This window comes from Lepidothrix coronata, unplaced genomic scaffold (assembly GCF_001604755.1).
Source record: "Lepidothrix coronata isolate B3197 unplaced genomic scaffold, Lepidothrix_coronata-1.0 Scaffold18, whole genome shotgun sequence".
Taxonomy (NCBI): domain Eukaryota; kingdom Metazoa; phylum Chordata; class Aves; order Passeriformes; family Pipridae; genus Lepidothrix; species Lepidothrix coronata.
In genome coordinates, this window is record NW_016690198.1 from 1044710 (window position 1) to 1065482 (window position 20773).

The 20773-nt window shown below is 37.1% G+C and overlaps 1 protein-coding gene across 6 annotated transcripts in view; it reads right to left on the reverse strand.

Annotated features, from left to right (window-relative positions):
- The window catches only part of PCSK5 (proprotein convertase subtilisin/kexin type 5), a 257925-nt gene that overhangs the window by 124703 nt on the left and 112449 nt on the right, over window positions 1–20773 (reverse strand). For all 6 annotated transcript variants that reach the window (XM_017807261.1, XM_017807263.1, XM_017807264.1 and 3 more), the window contains 2 exons: window positions 9277–9489; window positions 2444–2544 (listed from right to left, as the gene is read on the reverse strand). In XM_017807261.1, the coding sequence (XP_017662750.1) occupies window positions 2444–2544; window positions 9277–9489 (314 nt within the window). The remainder of the gene's footprint in view (window positions 1–2443; window positions 2545–9276; window positions 9490–20773) is intronic.

Consider the following 20773-nt stretch of genomic DNA (forward strand, 5'->3'; position numbering starts at 1 on the left):
GTCTTTTAAAAAAATCTCACTTAGTGCCATTAGTACAGGTACTAACACGGAATTTAAGGAAGAGTTCATAAAAATAAAAAATCTGTTTGAATGCAAACTAGTTCCAGTAAGCAGTTGCACTATGCTGCCATTTCATGTGTCCTTTAAATCTCATGTATTTTAAAAGTACTGCAGAAAATGCTTAGATGGCTTCAAAGCTTCTTTTTGCATACTTTGATTTCCAGCATTTAGTTAGGGTCACCTAACTTGGCAGGTGTCACAGGTGAAAAATACATTCCAAAATTTCAAATCACATAAATAAGAATTACCATTTAAAAACTGCATAAAATAATCTGAATAGATTCCATATAAACAAATCCCAGACATTAAAATTCAATATATCATGATATGATCTCCCTGCAATATTAAAGGCCTTACTTCATAATCTATAACTTCACAGACCAAAAATTTCTCCAACCTAAATAAAAAAAACCTGGCATGGGAAACCAGGAAATATTTCTCGCCCTAATTTCTCTCTCTCTCTCTTTTTTAAACTTTAAAAAAAAATTTTATTTTCTTTAATGGCTGTGGACAGCAGCAGCAACAGCATATTTTAAGTACACACAGGAGAGAAAAATTAGTGAATGGAATATAAATGAATAAAACCACATTTGTGATATTATTAATGTAATTCCTTTGAATCTATTGAAATACATAGGCTAAGATACAGAAAAAAATAAAACCCTCCATATAATGAAATGGAACAGAGTCTGAAAGGAGGCAAAATCAACACATTTTCACCCTGAAACTCTTGTTAGCACCATGGAACAGAGTACTACAAATACAAAAAGTGCCTAGGATATTTAGTTACTGGCACATTTTGTCTCCACCACCACATTTGAAGCTTTAATAGTCTTGTCTTTGTGCCTATCATAGCAACTATTAATTTGGAAAAAAAAAATACTAGTCCATAAAAAATACTAACATGGATTTCCCACTGGTATATTCACCAAAGTTCACAGAGAAAAAGTGGAAGCTTCTCAGTGTGTGTTAAGATGTCACAATCAGAAATAGATTGTTAGTATGTCTTGAGTGCTAAAACTTTATGAAACTTTTAATTACAAGAATAATTTGTTAGAAAATGCATACAAAATATCACATAAAAAAACCAATTATGAGCAACCTCAGTTCATTAGTAAGTAAATAGTAAGAAAAACATTCAGTAAAATGAAATGTACACACTTGCAATCTTATCTGCACTACCAGATTGTTTGGAATGAATTTAATGATTTTAAAACAGATTAAGAAGAGATTAAAAAACGCACAATAGCATTATATTGACTTTTCAAAATACCTTTGTTTCTAAGGACTGCATTAAGAAAAATTAATTATATTGACACAAGTGCTTCACCACTTAAGATTATGTCAAGTCTTCAATTACAAATTATTATTATTATTATAACTCAACACCAAAAAAGTATTCTGTGCTGAATATTGGGCCAAGCTGTTTTTTGAATATTATTCAAAAAAATAATATGAAACACGGAAACATAATTCTACTGTTACAAATTACATACAATTTGAAATTACCATTGTGTCCAAATTGTTTACTGCATTCAAAGGAACCGGCTGCTCCCAGAGGAAACTAGTTTTCTTCAGAATTTAACAGAATCTATCTCCTAGTGCTGAAAAACACTTGATTTTGAGCAGGAATTGGGGTGGAGCATTCCACCTTAAACCTGCAAATCTTATCCAAAAGAGCACAAACTAATTCAAAAGGTTTTCAAATATAGATTTACCTGAAAAATCTCCCATATTTTTGCTGCTCCATGAAGCACATTAAAGATATATATATTAGACATAAAGAACAAAATCCCGCAGTTGAGAAAACGTTTGTAAGACAGAAGTGTTTCTGAGCTAAAGGTTAAAGGTCTTCTGAACTACATTATCCATGGTTTTTAGAGCTGAGGAACTTAACCCATGTTAAAAAACAGATTTGTGTGAGCATGATTAAGTTGAGAATTTTTACTTTTTATATTATATTATCAGGGTAGCCTAACATCATCCCAAAACCTCCTTCAATGTTCAAGAATTGCTAAGAGGAAGCTGATGAATGCAGGAGGTAACCTACAGTAGCCCACAGAGCAGAGCAGATCTGGGCAGCACTGTGAGGTGCTTTACAACACTGTGAGGATGCTACACATCATTTAATGGAAACCACCTGTGCTCAACAATGTTTCAAGTTACTTCAACACTGAGTACTTTGTTGACACCTCCACAGTGTTAGCTTTCCTGCATGTGAAATAAGCATGGAGATCTTCCCTGCTCTCAGAAGGGTACTGTAAATTATGATAACAAAGTTTCCAAAGAACTTTGAGATCCCTTGTATAAAGGTGCTGGACAAATCAGAAAGATCCTTCTGTATGTTTAATTTTTTTTTTTCAGAGTACAACTCAGATCTTACTTTGCTTCCAGTGCCAGGGCAATGATGCCTGCAGCCATAGGTGCAGAGGCTGAAGTTCCAGTATGGCTGTCTGTGCAACGCTGCCTCAGGTCTGTGGTGATCTGGAAGAAATTGAATGTGTGAAATTTAGAACACAACTTCAGAAATAAGAGCAGGTTTTATTTGCTTGTATGAGTCACATGTATGTGGAGGGTATTTTCTTCTTTCATTGCAAGGAAAGGAAAAAAAAGGCGTCTGAATACATGATGCTACATGTTCTCAGCTTGAAGTCACTTGTGAAGTCAGAGAGGTGTTCTCTATATTGTTCTGAATACATAAGTTACTTCCTTTTTTTTTCATGGTACGGTCAACAAAGAGGCTTTTAAACTAGAAAAACATGCAGAGGGCTTTGAAACTGCACTGCTAGAACTCTGCCCCTCTTGGATTTATAGAACACTTCAAGAATCTCAAAGTGCCTTACGAACAGGAATTAACTAAATCTTATAGTGCTCCCTATATACAGACTGCTTATGCCCATTTTAGAGACTATAAAAGAGGTATGGAGGCTAACTAGGTTGCCAGAAATCACACTGGAAATAAGCGACAGAAGAGAATACAGTTGGGCTCATGCTAAGTACCGTGTTTAATCATTCCTTCAAGCCTTATGCAATAAATCACATGAAACTAAGTAGTAATTAATTGGAAAATGCTGATGGTAATCACAAATTTGGCCCAACCATCACCAGCCCATTAGATATTTTCAGTTTTTAATTGCTATTTATTATGTATAAATAATTATATGATGCCCTGTATTTTTTTATGTAATCTAAGTGAATGTCTACACTGTGATGTGTAATACCAACTAGAGGCACAGTCTTCTACTGAAGTTTTGGGATGCTTCCATCTAATAATGAATTTTATACAGATTCTTTCTGTCGGACAGTAAATCACAACCAAAAATGTGTTTACTCTAAATCCTGCTTCTTTGATGGAACTGTTAATCTAAAGTGATTCTACTCTATGCTTGTCTTCCTAAAGAAGTGGTTCCTAGCAAGGGCAACGCAGTAGAGGCAAGAAGTCACTACTACCTAACAGAAGCTTAAGCAAAACCCACACAGACTTGAGAACAGTTGTTAGAAGACAGCAGTCCACAGCACCGAAACCTCCATGAAGGTGTGAGAGTGAGTGACACCAAACCTTATTCTCAAAATTTCAGTCACTGCAAGATGTAAAATATCTGCCTGACGGGCAGAGGAGAAGTTGCTACACAGCTTCTTATCTAAGCACACAGAATTATTGTGTCTTAATTCACCAGTATCATGCTCCATTTCCAATATGGGTATACACAAAAATGGGGGAGGAGAGGACTGGAGGATCAGAAAACCACAAAAAAGCACTAGGCATGTGAAAATGCCCATCCAGCTTTGAAACCTCAAAATACACAAAACATGCTCTGAAAAATTATCTACATCCTGTCTCAGCAAGAATATAAGCAAATGCATATAGAAGCTATAGGTTCTATACATTAGCCATATTCAGTAACATACATATTACACGATTTGTATAAGGCTGCTGAAAATTCTCACAAAATGTAAGCATATGCAAGCTAACACAAAAGACTTCTAATAGAGAAGGAGCTAACAGCACCAAGGAAATGATTGTTGAAAATGAGTAGTGAGCAAGTGAAAGAAAATGAAAGTTTCTAGAAATTGAAAAAGACAGATTAAAGCATTTATAATGTCAGATCCTTAAATTAGCGAACTTGTCAGAGGCCAGATTTCTTGAGTAATAAAGTCTAGAAAGAACCTTTTTTCCCCTATTATTTAATATTCTTCATAAATAATTCTTTATCTGTCATCAGCTAAAAGTTGGAACCTCATAAAGAAAATATTTCTATAATTTCTTTATCTCTTGCCTTCTTGCCTATTGAGTGTGTATTAATTTAGACAATGAAAATTAACAGTGTTTGGAAAAGCCTTATCCATGCAAATACCATAAATGCCCTGACAACATTAAAAGATGAAACTGCAGCAGGAACAGTCCTAACAATGCATTGCCTGTATGTGCAAATCCAAGTAGTGATTTTGCAGGTGGGACTGACACGTTCAAGAACTAGGGGATAACATGCACCCATACAGAGATATATGCAATTCAGATATCCCATTTGGAAAAAGAGTGGCCAATGTTGTGGTGAGGACCAGAAGGAAAGCCAGGAAAAAGAGAGGGCAGAAAATGCGATTAATACATGCTTGTGGCTTTTGTATCCTAGTACTCTGTTCCCTACATAAAAGTGGTGCAGCAGGTGCTTTTCTTGGAGGACTAGAGGATAGTAAAGCCTACAGGACCTCAGGCAGGGAAAAGTAGTCTTTCAGCAGCTTTTCCCTAAGGGACTGCCTCTCTCACTACACTGAAACACATACCAAATTTTGCTATATTCGTTTCTCATCCTCTGGGAGAGCATCCTTCCAGAGTGATTTCACTGTCCTGTAACTACAGATATCAAGCACAATGATCCATGACATGTCTTTATTTGGTAACATTTTCCCTTATGTTCTAAACAGATGCTGTGGCGGCAATTTGAACTACAGACCCTGATCTCTCTTTGAGCAAATATTTAAGCAAAAAATGGGTAGGGAAAGCTTTGTAAGCAGAAATCCCATTTGAGATAATTCAAAGGAAAGTTACTGAAAGGAGCTGAGATGTTTGGGTGTAAACTACCTCCAACATCCAAGACATGTTTTTCAGCACTGTGGATTCACTGTCAGAGAACTGCTACATTCATCCCAAGAAAAGTGAGTACCGGACCACCAACAGGTGAGCAAGTTTCAAGAAGAAAAATGGTGCCCCAAATTCCCAGACCACATGATAGCAACATTATAACCTCAATAAAAGAATGTGGTGTTTGACAGCACCATGAAGCTGTCATTAGTGTGTACTAGCAGTCATTCTGATCAATGGTGTGGGCAGAAGGAGAAATTTTTTAATCTTTTGTTGAGTATAACACGAATGTATGCTTGAAGTACCTTTGTAACAACTGCTGATCAGGGAAAATGCTGATTAAACTGCCCAAGAAAATCCATGCAATATTTCTAGGGGCATGAGTTATATCCACTTCTAAATCAGTTGAATCAACCAAGTTTCACTGAAGACAATGACAATGTTTCTGGTACTGCCTAGTTTAATCAACAAGAAATTAACAACCTCAGACAGACACGCTGATGAAAGGAAGATAAAAGTTATATGAATCATCACAATGCACTGTTTTACCTCCCATAGGCAGTAGAACAAAGCTTTCAGAAAAACTAGACATTTATTAAAGGAAAAACTCTAGACAATGTAACGGTTTTATAGAAGCAACTTGGTCTGGAGAGCTAAGGAGATGCCATTTCTGTATAGTCATTATTAAGGTTGTATCACCACTCTTTCCATAGTTTCACTGACTGGGAAGTTAATAATGAAGGTCAAAAATTGGATTTCCCCTAGCAGAGGACATACTCATCCCCTCCCAAGGCTCTGCATTTCTTGCTATTTCCTATTTCATGACATGAGTTTTTTGATCCAATTGAATAATCTTCTACTTTCTGCTACAGTTCTTCAAGACACGTTGATTTCTATGAATCTATGTCCCCAGAATTGAAAAGGCTTTAACAAAAATGTACTTACTGTTCATTCTATTTAGCTTGTGTGTCCATATATACCTAAAACTGAAGGTGCCACATGATATTCTGTGTATATCTTGTGCATACCTTGATAACCTGAGTGAACTTCTGAAGGAGAGCAGGCTTTTGTGTTTTAAGAACTGGCAGGAGACTGGTTTGGTTTTTTTCATTGTTTCAGTTTTGAGTTCTGCTTAGAGTAGCAGTTAGTCAGCAAGGAAAAAACATAACTTAGAAGAGAAAGAAAATCAGCAGACAAATTGGCATTTATCACAAAACAACAAAACAGGTGGACAGGTTATTTTCAGCAGTTAAGTCTGAATTATAGGCTTGTGAATTATATCTGTGAGGGACTTTCATATGTAAAATCCTTTGTGCTTAAGGAAATAATTTGAAAAAGGAATTCAAAGGAAATGCATTTGTGCAATATGCTTGATAAGTGAAAGAACCATATAAATAACTATATTAGGTGGTACTTAGCCTATCCTAGCTACATGGTCTGGAGTGGGGAAGCTATCTTCCAGCATTATCCTATGATATTCAAAGTGGTAGAGAAGAGAATAATAGGAAGAATACCTTGACAACTCCATACTATTAGCCAATACTTCTGCACTCACTGAGTTATGAGAAATAACATCTATAAAGAAGTGTAATTTTATAGTCTTTACCTACTGTTAATTTGCTTTTGTCCCAGACTGTGAGTTTCTACACCTATATCTATGCCAGCATTTGGCAGCTGCACTTGAAAACACTCAAAAGTAATTCTGATTCTTTTCTCTGAGAGTCTGTGTAAAAGGTATACATGTATCTGCATCTTTGAGATGTTTGTATGCTTTGGGCATTTCAATATACAGAAAGGGTGGAAACTTGGTCCATAAGGAGCTAATTGTTACTGCAATAAAATTCAGTACAGTGTACAGTCAAGTGTGCTAGGAGTACCATCCCTGAACAACAAGGAACTCTTGCAAGACGGTAACATCAGTGTGTGTTTAACTGTAATTGTTAGCTTAAAATATTTCAATCTATCATTGCAGAAGACAAAATTAGAACTCCAGACTAGGAAAACTTCTAAAATTACATCCTATATTTGTAGCAAGCAATTTTCAAAAATGGGTAGCAATGAAAAAAGAAAAAAACTCTTTTGTGTGGTTATAAAAGTGTGGGTGATCTATTAATTAAAATAATTTTTATAAGAATTTTTAGTCCACACGATGAGTTCCTAACATTTGCTCACTGTTTGTTCATTTACCTTATAATACATTCTGCACATATTGGATAGAATAACACAGAAGGAAAAAAAAAGGAAGATACTCAACTAAAGAACTCCAAGGAAAGATAGGAAGGAACTGTGGAAGATGACACTAGACCATCATAACCATCCACTGTCCCTCAATCTTGCATAGGTATTTCTGTACTATGACACTATAGAATCTTACATGATATTGGAGTTTGTTCTGAGTTACGTGACAAAAAACAAACAAACAAACAAAAACCACAAAACCCCCCCTGACTTCTCACAGATATCTGTTGATACCATCAGTAATTTTACTCTCTATCTGTCTCTGCAAAATGAGCGCATTCAATATACCTTCCAATATTCAACATACTAATCCTTTTAACTCACAGACACAGTGCTTTTGTCACTCAATACTACCTGACTGGTGTGTCCAGTCTGGATGTTCAAAGTTCATAACATGAGAGAGAGTTTATAAGAAAACATATCTTACATAGAATGATGGAAGACAGTTATTAAAAGTTATTAAAAGTTATTAAAAGTGATTAATCGTTCAGGCTACATGGGCAGAGAGAAGACAGTAGACAGTTGGAGTGGTTTTCACACTAGCAATAAAATCAGTGACACCAAATGCTAAGAAATAGAAGTTAGAGGAGCTCAGAGAACAAATGAGAATATTTTTAATGGCAATGGGTAATTAAAACCACTTGCCCTAAATTTAAGTGGATTTTCTGTCACTGAAACCTTTGAAAGCAAGATTGATTGTATTTGAGAAAGTTATTGTTGAAGTGATAGCAACTGCTGGATTTGATGGACTCATGGAAGTCCTACAGACCTGGCTAAGTAAGAGCCCAGGGTGGAGGAATGCAATCACTTCAGTTCACCTTACACTGTATTACTATCACTTAAACATGAAGATGTTAGTGAAAGTCTTTTAGAGCACAGTGAAGGGAATTTAATTACAGAAGTGAGAACTCCTAGGAGACACAGTAATTTTTTTTCTTTATTACTATTTATCAGAGAGAACAAGAAACATGCCAGGAAGAGAAAGATAAGGTTTCAGTGAAGAGAAGCAAGTAACGAACAGAAAAATTACTGGAACAAAGAAGTACCTCAGAACAAGTTTAAAACAAAAATTAGATAATCTGAAAATAAGGAAGAATCCAAGAACAGATGGCCAGCATCCCAGAATCCTTGAAAGACAAGGCAGACAGTATTAACAAAACATAGTGGCACATATTTTTAACTCTTCACTGACACCAAGAGAGGAATCTGCTAAGGACCAGAAAGAAGGCAATGTTAGATGAGTACTTAAGAAAACATACGGGGAAAAAAAAAAACAACCTTCAAATCCCTCAATCTTCTGAAGTAATTAAATTCTGTAAGTTAAACACTAGTATAAATAAGCAGGGAAGAGGAAAACATTAGCAAACCTCATTTACCTCACTACAAGGGTTTAAAAGGTTAAAAGGATTAGTATGTTGAATACTGGAAATTATACTGAATGTGCTCATTTTGCAAAGGCAGATACAGTGTACAAATACTAATGGTATCAACAGATTATCAAACAGAATTAAAAAAATGTGCTGTTTTCCGTAAAAGATGAGTACATTAGGAAAAATGGATGCTGGCTGCTTAGGAATGACATAAGGAACAACACAGGAAAGATGAGCACTGAGTTAATTTTCCTTACAATATATTTCTGCCAGAATAGACAGCAATATGAGCAAATTATCCTCACTGAATGTAAAAGAGGAATGATGCTGGATCAAAATAAATCTGAGAAAATAGAGGGGTACGTAGACAAACTGTTAATATCATGAGTGTAAAATCTGAAAACTATTGATAACTGGATTTAAAACAGAGGATATTATTACAAATTATTTCTCTTTCTCTCTCTCCCTCCAAAGTCACTGAACAAACATAATCACATACACATTAAAGAAAATAAGTAAACCCCATACTATTTTCCTGTCATAGGATTCCCCGCTGCTGTATGTTGTAGCCAGTGTGGATGCACATTCTTCCAGATACCATGGCTTCTTCCCACTTTCAGCTGTGCTGCTTATTGAAATAGTGTAGATGCTATTGGTGTAGCCATCACAGGAGCAGTGGTCTCGACTTCTTCCACCATTTCCAGATGCCCAAACAAAAACTGAACCTAAGCCTCTTCGACCCTGTTCGGAAACAGTAAAAAAGATTTGATCAATAATTCTCTTCCCTCTCAACTGCTTAATAGACAGGTCTTTTCCCCCAAAAAGGCATCTCATGAGAAAAAGAAAATAAGCAATTTCACTGAGAAGAATCTGAAATGAAAACAGGATTTAGCAGAGTTCAGAATCAGACATTAGAAAAATTCAGAAAATGAGTGGTATTAACACAGCTTTACAAGCAACTTTTATACAAACTTTTGTTTGTTGGTCTGCATCTATGCTATTCCAATGTACCACGAAAGAGGTGCTGAAAACTCAGATGAAGCATTAGAATATCATACTGTGTTGCAAAAAGGAAAATAAATACCATACTTGAAACAAAACCTCTCATAATGCATGATACTTCTTATTTATTAGGATGCTCTCAGCTGTTTCTTCTTGGGTTGCCTGAGGCACTGGTTTTTTGGGTAACATTATGTACTGTGAACCACAGCACCATTTTTCACACACACTATAAATCACAGAATCACAGAATACCTGAGATGGCAAGGGACCTCCGGTACCTAGTACAACCCACCTAGTCCATTATGACTGCTAAATGCACAACACAACATATAAACAAAAATGGACAAAACTAATTCTTATAAATCTATTCTAATGAAGCACTAGATCATTAGTTCAGCATGTTATTTCAAACATATGACTAGTTGGACAAGTTAATTAGGTATATTCATAATTTAAAATAGGTAATCTCCCCTTGACATTTTCTTAATATACAAAGTTATATAGTGTTCAAACGAATCAAAACATTTTAGTGGTGCTAATACTCTTATACAGGTATTGATATGAAAAGTGAAGGTGATCAGTAACATGTATTGTTGATATAAGAGAATTGATATATGGTTAATTGGGTTTTTCCTTATTTATATTTACATATTTCACGTCAGTGAATGAAATTCAGATTCATGCAACTGTATGATTAATTATCAGCATTAACTTACTTTTGATTAAGCTAAATAGTGTCACCCTTTCTTACAAGACACTCTCGCAAAGCATGGTACATCTACAAGTGTGTTAACCTATACCTCATGTGCTTCCAACTCATCATGTTACATCTGCCTGGCTTTTGGATAAGCCCATCACTATGGGCCCATGATAAAATAAGGCATAAAACACCTTTTTGCACAAATCAAAAATTAATTCAATCTAAATGCTCAGAGGGGTTTTGCTAAGCAAAACTGTGCTGAGCATAACTGAACCGACATTAATGTAAGACAAAAAACTGTCACACTTCACAGTCCAGGCTCAAACATTTGATGAAACAGACTAAAGGAAGGGTAAATGGAAAAATTATTTCACACATATTCACCAATTTATTGCACCAGCAGATCAGGGAGACAGAAGATAGGCCTCTCTGATGTTTCTGAGGAATAGGATGGAGGATTACCCTAATAATATGTTGGTTTGTTACTTTTTTATGTGATCCTGCTTGATTTTTACTGGTTTTATTTTGGTTCCATCCCATCACCTCTTGAAATTAAATCATGCTTCCCAGCAGTATGCAATTATTTGCTTTCATCTTCTGTCTCCTCAATGGAAATGGTAATTTGTGGTTTGCCTATCAATTCTTCCATATGTTTCAGAGTCAGGAACAGATTTCTGTCTGGTCCTGCTCGCTTAAAAACCAACTCTCTCCTACATACGCTCCACCCAAAAAAGTCAGTATATATACATACACAGTTAGAATACACAGAAACAAGTTTACCATACAGCCACACTGTTGCCTCCAGAACATGTCAAAATATTCCATTAAAAACTTCTAAATGAATTTTCAGAAGTATCTGCTATTTGGAGATTTTTACATATTTTTACTTTTTTTTCTTCACATGCATGTCTTGAAAAGCAGTATTATGTAATTACATTTGGCCAAATCAATACCCCACGGGAAATTCAGAATAACCCACCAATACAACCAAGAGAAACGAAATGAGAATTTGGGGTAATCCAATCCCAAATTCTACTTTTTTTAAAAAAAGAAAGGTTTTGTAAAAGAAGTTATCAAAAAGATATTCACACAGAAAAACATCCTACCAACAACAGTCCATCTGTCATTTTTCTGCTGTCACCATCAGCTGGTTCTGTATGCAAACAGCAATATAACATGACTTGCCCCATTCATGCAATGAAAATCTTTTCACTGTAGGATATGACTCTACTTAGTGAAAATTTCACAGAATTAATCCTTGAATTATTAGCTTGTCTGCACAGAGTGTCTCTATTTCTTTAGATGCATACTTATGCTGCTGTGCTATTAGTGAACAATGAGCTGTAGAAACAGGTATGTGAATTGGCCACAAAATGTCGTCCTGATGAAAACATGCCCATGGATCTTAGAAATTCTGTGATTCAGTATTTAAAAAAAATAAACATCAATTTAGATTTTAATAGTAATGGTAGGGCACCTGAATTTACCTTCTCATGCTAGGTTTTTTTGGTAAACAAATTATAGCAAATATTTCTTTAAAACTGATGTGTTCTGCAAATATGTAAAGAGACAAATATGTCTCTTTTATTGTAAAAAAAGAAAGTATCAGGTGCACTGACTAATGGAAATGAGTATTTTCTAATACATACAGAGAAAGAATTCCCAGTCCTCTTTTTCATGGCTAGGGTTTGTGAAGATTTGGAGAGGGCTCTACCCACATTGCTACAAGCACTCTGGTGGCTAATGAGGCCAATGCGAGATAGACAAATGCAGTTGCAAAAGGCACAGCAGAAAGACTCCTTGGATGGTATCGGCAAGACAAGATTCTTTCTGCGTTGTCTTTTCTCCTCAAGAGTGATCCTGCGTGCGTTCTCAAAAGAAGCAGCACCGTTATAGATGGTGTGTCTCCAGGCCTCCCGATTGGAGGCCAGAGTAGACCACTGATGAAGATCAATATGGTCAAGGTTGAGATGTTGTTTTAGGGAGTCCTTGTATCTCCTCTTTGGGGCTCCTCTCTTGCAGCAGCCGGTGGCAAGTTCACCATAGAGCAAGATCTTAGAGAGGCGGTGGTCCTTCATCCTGGAGACATGCCCTGCCCAACACAGCTGTGTTCTCAGTAACGTGGCCTCAATACTCGTAACTGCTGCTTGTTCTAGAACAGATGTATTGGTCACATAATCTGACCAGTGGATGTTTAGGCAGCGTTGATGGAAGTGTTCTAGGAGTCGCAGGCGGTAGATGACCCATGACTCCGATCCATATAAAAGAGTAGACAGCACAATGGCTCTGTAAACACTGATTTTTGTACTTTTCTTCAGGTGTTTATTTTGTCAAACTCTTTTATGGAGTTTTCCGAAAGCACTATATGCCTTTGCTAACCTGTTGTCTATCTCTCCGTCAATCTTACCATCCGAGGAGATGAGGCTGCCTAGGTAATTAAACTGCTGGACTGATTTGAGCTCTGATTGGCCAATGGTGATATGGGGATGATGGAAGACTTCCTGAGGTGCCAGTTGATAGAGAACTTCTGTCTTCTTTAAACTGACTTCCAGCCCAAAAAGCTCAGCAGCCTCAGCAAAACAGGATGTTAAACGCTGCAGAGCTGCTTCTGTGTGGGCGACGAGGGCGTCGTCATCAGCATAAAGCAGCTCCCGGACGAGATGATTTAAGGTCTTAGTGTGGGCCTTCAATCGCCTTAGGTTGAAAAGGCTTCCATTGGTACAGTATCGAATGTAGATACCGTCCTGATCATCGAGGTCTGCCGTGGCCCTTTGGAGCATCATGCTGAAAAAGATTGTGAATAGGGTTGGTGCGAGAATGCAGCCTTGTTTCATATCATTGGTTATTAGAAAGGGCTCAGAAAGTGCATCGCCATATCTGACTTGGCCGTGCTGATCCTTGTGGAGTGAGATGATCATTTTAAGAAACTTGGGGGGACATCCTAAACGTTCCAAAATCTGCTACAAACCTTTTCTGCTCACAGTATTGAAAGCCTTGGTGAGATCAACAAAGGTTACATAGAGACCTTTGTTCTGTTCCCTACACTTCTCTTGCAGTTGTCTGAGAACAAATACCATGTCTGTGGTACTCCTGTTGGCTCTGAAACTGCATTGGCTTTCAGGCAGAATTCCTTCTGCTATAGCAGGTATTAGTCTGTTCAAAAGTATTCTTGCCAGGATTTTGCCAGCAATGGAGAGCCAAGTAATACCACGGTAATTTGAACAGTCTGATTTAATTCCTTTCTTCTTATACAAGGTGATGATGACTGCATCACGAAGGTCTGATGGTAGTTCGCCTAGTTCCCAACAGTGCACCACAAACTTGTGAAACTTAGCATGGAGTTCTTGGCCCCCGTGTTTCCAGACTTCAGGTGGAATTCCATCAACCCCAGCTGCCTTGACAGTTTTCACCTGCCGTATGGCCTTAAGAGTTTCTCCCATAGTGGGGGCAATATCCAATTCATTCTTCACCAGTTGCTGTGTGATGGACTGAATTGCTGAGTCTTGGACTACACGGCTAGTACTGAAGAGAGTCTGAAAGTGTTCAGACTAACGATTCAGAATGGAGATTTTATCTGTGTGAAGCACCTGACCATCTGCGTTGAGTAGAGGGCTTTGGACCCGTATGTAGGCCCGTATGCTGTTTTCAAAGCCTCATAGAATCCTTTGTAATCACCTGTATCTGCACATAATTGAATATTTTCTGCTAGATTGATCCACTACTTGTTCTGGATGTCACAAAGCCCAGTCCTCTAATGCACTGCAATATTGCACATATAACACCGCAGCGGTTCACAGAAAACAGCAGCATTACCTTCAGACTAGAAAACCTGCTAAACATCTTGTTCCTAGAAGCTATTTGTCAAAGCAAATAGCAGCCTTAAAAATAACATTTGCGTTCAAGAGCTGTCTGGATTTGGCGCTGAGTGATATGTTTTACAGGTTACAGCGGTAGTAGTGGGTGGATAGTTGGACTGGATGATCTTGAATGTCTTTCTGATGCCTTAAAAGCTACGATTTTAGTATAACTCTTTTAGCACTTTTAGTAGCACTTTAGCTAAGTACCTTTGTATTAGTCCTGAAATACTGTTTAATATTTCTTGTCAAGAATTCCAATGGACAGAGATTGCAGCAAGGTAAAGAATATTTTATCTGTATAAAATGTTCTTAGAATAAGATACAAGAGGCACACTGCTTGATATGAAAGAGTCAAACCTATCAGAGAAGGCCCAGAATCCTTGAAAGAGGGCCAAACAGGACAGAGAGAGTTGATGAAGACTTTTGTGGGAGGCAGATATGGGGTCTTGGGACCACCAATCCAATTCTGGGATGAGCCTGCAGGAGAATCCGGTGGACAGATAATTTTCAGGCTGCGTGTATCCCCATGAGGTAATAGTTAGATATTTCAATTAGATGATTCTTTAAGTTCATAACACCTGTGTCTGCGTGTGTGCATATGCTATCTTTGTGCACCGAGGATGTTTTATTCAAGAGCTACTTTTTTATTATTCTATACTAACATTGTCTAGAAAATTATTTATTCAATTTCAGGCAACATTCCACCCTTGATAATTCTATGATTCCATGATTCTGTGAACCCAACTAAAATAATTTGTCCAGTAAATAAATTCTAGTTTACATTTACTGCCTACCATTTGGTTTCTTCTTTCTCTCTGTCTCCAAACACTCTGCTTTAGTTCAGTAGACCTAGTCATGCTTAGGAAAATATAAACTTGTTAGTAACTATGCCAAACAAGTAAATAGAGCAACAGCATCAGCTGTCCTACTTTATGTCATTCCCAATTGGTCTCCTTTAAATAAATGAAGTTAAATAACATTTGGACTGCGTTACAAAGTTAATACAAACACACATGCAAGGTACTATGTAGCTTTTACTGTTTATCTAAATCCGTCATCTGTCATTTGCCAGATGCCCAAGGGTGTCACAATGAAAAGTCAAGCCCTGAGCTGCCAAGAAGTCATGCATCATTTATTACTCAAAAGCAAAGGTGCATTTACAAACCATACTGGTAGACCTTGAGCAAAACTAAGAATTAGTGAACTACCAAAGAGGCACAGACCAGGGCTGATTGGATGTTCAGCAAAGTATGCTCACTGTGTCCCATGATGTTAAAAATACATTGCTTCTTCCTCTAGGTATAGATCTGTTTCTGCTCTTCCATTTGCAACAATAGCTAGGGACTCCCTCTTATAAACTCTGCATAATTGCATTTGTGCTTGTCAGTGCAACAATTAGACCATTGTGAAATGTTTTCCTTTTGTTTTGTTTGCTTTCTTAAATTGCATAAAATGTCAGATAATTAGAAAAAAATCATCTGTTCCATTATGCAAAAGTCTTTCACTGACAACTATGGCTTGCTATTGACCCAGTCACAGTTCAACTTTCTAGCGCATTTTCTGGGCAAAGCCAGTGTGCTCAACAGACAGCTGATCTTAAATGAAATGGACTCATCAGGTCTTTGACAAAGAGGCCCCAAGACAGAAATTGCACTTGTAAAAGCATGACAGAACAATCCTGGGGCATTCTGGCTTTTTTTTTTCTGCTAATGCCTCCTATTCCTTGGTCAGCGGGTTGCAAGCAGGTAAGTGATACAAAAGTTTTTTGGGTTTTTTCCAGTTCACCAGCATGGACGTGTTAAGTCTGCCAAGAATTAGAGCCAGTATGAACATGTTCATAATGACATCTGCAGAATTTCCAATATTATCAGAAGAACACCCCCCCATTCCAAGTGCATGTGTGTGTGTTTGTGTATGTGCATACATATAAACCACATATGCCTTTAAGAGTGAATGCCTTAGTGGTACTGGCAGGAACCTTCATAATGTAGAGGTCTTCACATGTTCATCTAAAGACAATCATCTAAAGACAATCAAGTTGCTTCCATCTAATAAAAACAGTTTCCATCCACAAGATGTAATTTGAGCCAGTGGACTAAGTTTCAACCACAGTATTTCATATAGCTTAGACTCTACGTTTGTTCAGTGCTTTACAAGTCAAGCTGCCTTAATCCACCCTTGAATCCTGATTACTTTCTGCCCAGGAATCAAATGCCCCAATAAGTCTCCCCATGTATGAGGTCAATCGCTGTCTTAATAGAAGTGATCAAATTTACAAAGGGACAAGGAAGAAAATATGAAGGAGTAGGAAAGACAAAGGACAGAACCACTGACCTGGAGTAATTAGAGTTACAAGGGTTGCAGTCAGGGAGGCGCAATTTGGCATTAATATGCTGGAAATTGTACACCCATGGGCAGAAAACAAATAATGAAAACATAAAATGCAGAGAGAAGGAAGGACATTCTATCCACACCTAGAACCTAAACATTTAATTTCCTCTGTTCTCCCCAATACTGTTCTAAAATTACTTAATGTTTCCAAGAACAAAAACTACTGCCAGGAAGTGAAATTTATACTGAAGTGGAAACTGGAAAAAGTAGCCCATAGTATGACCTCTTCCTTAAAAACTAATTCCTAAAGAGGAAATGTTCATCACTGAATGTGCAAAACAGAGGCCAGTATTCTGGAGACCTAAAAAACCTACTATACAGACATGATTTTGGGTTCAGCATAGTACAATTACTGTAGGTCAAGGCACCAAGGATCACAGCATCCTGAGAAATTCACCTGTGAGAGGCACCATCTCCTTGCTTCCAGATTTCTGTACTCCCTGGGAGCTGGACACTGCCACCCTGTGTAGAGACACAATGCTGCCAAGCAGTTGACTGTCAGTGTTTTGCTTTTGACAAACAGCAACTCCTAGCTCCTGTTATATTTAGCTCCTCCAGTCCATTTAACCTCTAATCTGGAAATGAAAAGTAGTCTGGCACACCACTCTTAAAAGACTTTGCTGTAGATTGCACAGCACTGAACTTGAAAGGAGGAATCTCTCTGAAACAGACAACGCAAAGCTGAAAGTCCATGCCAGCAATTATGAAGTGCTACCAGAAGCCAGCCAAAGAGATTATTTTTTTTTATAAATAAACAGTCTCCTTGGGTATTAGAAGTAAAAATTTATGAACAAAAGGAGACATTTCTGAGGCCATTAATTCGGTTGAGGTATCCACACTCTCAGAAAAAATTCATGTTTGTGCATCAAATAACTAAAAATGCACAACTATGATATTTATGAGGAAATCAGTAATAAGCCAAACAGATGTGCATTAATAAAGATACATGTTTGAGGGAATGTCCAAAAATGAGACCTATGTTTTCATATTAGCAGTCATGTTTTTACTGTTAGGGAAACTAGGAAGTAAAGAAGTATTTCCTATTGCTGGAACACAGCAATAAATATACACACAATATATATAAAATGCAAAACTATATCACTATTTACAAAAAGTAGTTATTTTGTTGAAAAAGCAATTGGTTGCTCAGAAAAGTAAGGTTTTGGCTACTTCTTTTAAATAAGAAAATGAAAGACAAAATAATTAATCAGGTTAAAAAAAGGAAAAATGTATTTTATTAGGTCATAGGATATGATACCTTTCAAATACTGAAGTGGGAAAATATCTTGAGTATAAAAAAATCCCATACTGAATGACCACAAGCACCTACCCATTAACACAACAATTTCTGGGATATATCAGTGGAACAATTTGATATGTAGCCTTCATGTTGTGTATTTTTTACTTTACTCTTCAATGGAAAGACAGCCTAAACAGCTCCAAGATATTCCCCACAGAGCTATAATTAGTGCTTGAAGTGCAACCAAAAGAACTGGCTGAAACCTGAAATCTGAACATGTGGAATACTGGAATGAATTTCTCATTTACCTAAGCAAAAGTGAGGCAGCTTCAGGGCTGCAGGAATCACAGTTCTGCTTCAGGCTCTCTCTCCATAGTATCATTACACTGTTGTTGGGTAACAGTGTCGGGTAACAACAAAGCCAGTTGTATGTTGCAAACACAATGTGATAAGAGCAAAATTTCTGTTTTACAAGGAGTCTCTAGTTAATGATAGTTGAAATTGTCTCTGCATGCAAAGCCAAAGTTAACAGGCAGTGCATAGGAAAGCCACCAGCGTGAGGACTGGGTATGAGATGGATGTCACACACAAGCACCCATTCTACCAAGCGGCTTCAGGCAGTTCTCATTGCCTTTATACTACTATCTGATTAAACACTCAAGAAAGGACCCCATGGCCACCAGATCCACACAGCCGTTGTTTCACTACTTATGTTAGATGCCTCCTTATGCAAAACTTCAAGTTTAGAGATGTCTGTTTAACTTCCGGACTTTAATAAAAAGAACCTCAAATTTTCTGCAAATTCAGCTCTTTTCACTAGATACGCAGGAAAATGTTACTGCTCCACCTCTACATCTGCAGACTGAGGGCTGCAGTAACGTACAGTTCATCTCCCGCAGCATTAATTTAAGAAGAAACAATGTACTTAGACTGTGTGAAAAATATTGCCCTCACAGTTTTGTGCCTTAAACTTAGGTTAAATTCTTTGCACAGAAAACTCTTGACACTAAACTTCCAGCAATTTCCATTCCAGAAATCTAGTTTTTCCTACACAGAAATACGTAGATACTGCTGTTGTTCAAATATGAGTAAAGTGGATATGTGATTTGATCACACAAAGAAACTAGATTCATGTTTCAAATATGCACTCTCTATAATGTATGTAGTGTATGGAAAGAGACTCATTTGCCAAAGCTGCTTTTCAGTATTGGTTTCCAAATTAGGATATACCCCACAAAAAGAACGGTGTGTGGGGTTTTATGTTCAATATATTACCTGCTTCAGGCTGGGTACACAAAACCAGACAACTTTTGACAACTCCAAAACCAGTAATGCTATTCTGGCTTGTTACAACAGTTTCCATGTATGTGTGAGATGGTATGAGGTAACTAAACAGTTTTGGTTTCCAGTATACCTTGAGACATTGTAAGAAAAGTGGACATTTTGATATATATTTTCCTGTAACTCTCATTACAAATTTTACTGTCTGTTAGGACTTTTATATTCCATCGAATGCAACGTAAGAATGTTTCTGATATAGTCTTTCTTTTTTCTGCATTTTTTTTGTACTACATGCTGACTGTCTGTGAAAAGGCTCATTTTTCACAGCAAGCAAAGGAGAGCAATTTTAAGGTTAGCTCTGTTTACTGATTTCCAAAACAAAATAAAGCACATGGTATCAAAGATCATCTAGGTGTCACTGAGCCTAAATATTACTTCATGTACTGGAAGGCAATATCCCTAATTGTACTTTGTCTGAATACAGAAAGTTGCTAACTGTACAAACAAAGGATTGCTACTATTTGCTTAATGATGTGTTAAGGTTAACACCTAACCTCATTTTCTCTGGACAATCCCAGTTTGTAGAAAACTACAGCATATCAAGTATAAACCACACCTAAAGAGTCATTAAGGCATCCTGAGATACATATATCAGCCAAATGCAACGTAGTAAGACCTAGAAACTAAGCTTATTGGTAAGACATACAGGAAGGTGGACAAACTGTTGCAAAGCGGTGACTTTGAAAGAGAGTTTAGGGTCATGGAAGATAATCAACCGGCAATGAGCTACCCTAAAACAGTCTGCTTATTGGATTGTTCAGTAGGATCTATATGAACATGTCCATGGAATAGGGATGCTAAAACTTATATGCCCCACTATGGTATCCACACTTGAAAAAACAGTGACAGAAAACAGAATGTGTTTCAGAAAGAACCAAAGGAATGAATGTGTTTTGCAAATTCTGACTAACAGAAGGAAACTAAATATACAAAGCATTACTGTAAAGGTTGTAGAACAGATTTTAAAGGACAGTAAGGGGCATCAGTATTAATGGGAAAAAAAGGTTAAAATGCAACACACACTTTAGAATTTCAGAAAAATCTGTTAAGTTTTTGTCTGATAACTTATTTTATGCAGAGGGATGTATGAGAACCAGTCTATCTGGCTTCTGCAAAACACGACAAGCCCTAAAAGAAATCACTAATGAAACAAAAGAAAATGAACATTATTCCACAGGTGGAAGTGGAAATGGTTGTACTTGAAATGATATGGGCTCTGCCGGACAAACACAGGGATCAAAAAAGTTACGAGTAGAGTATTTCAAGGACGAGCCAGGGAAACAAATTTATTAGGTGGTTTTGACATAAAAAAGAAAGAGCATCTAGTGAATCTAGTAATTGCAACCACCTGTATGCAAGGCAAGAATTCAGGCTGGAAGATGTGGAGAAGCAGTACTCTGATGATCAATGAGATGGACAGCCTAGTTTTTAAGTGACTAATGAGTGTGGCTTGTTTGTCACATTGAAATGAAGTCTGAAAGGAGACTCTGTTCT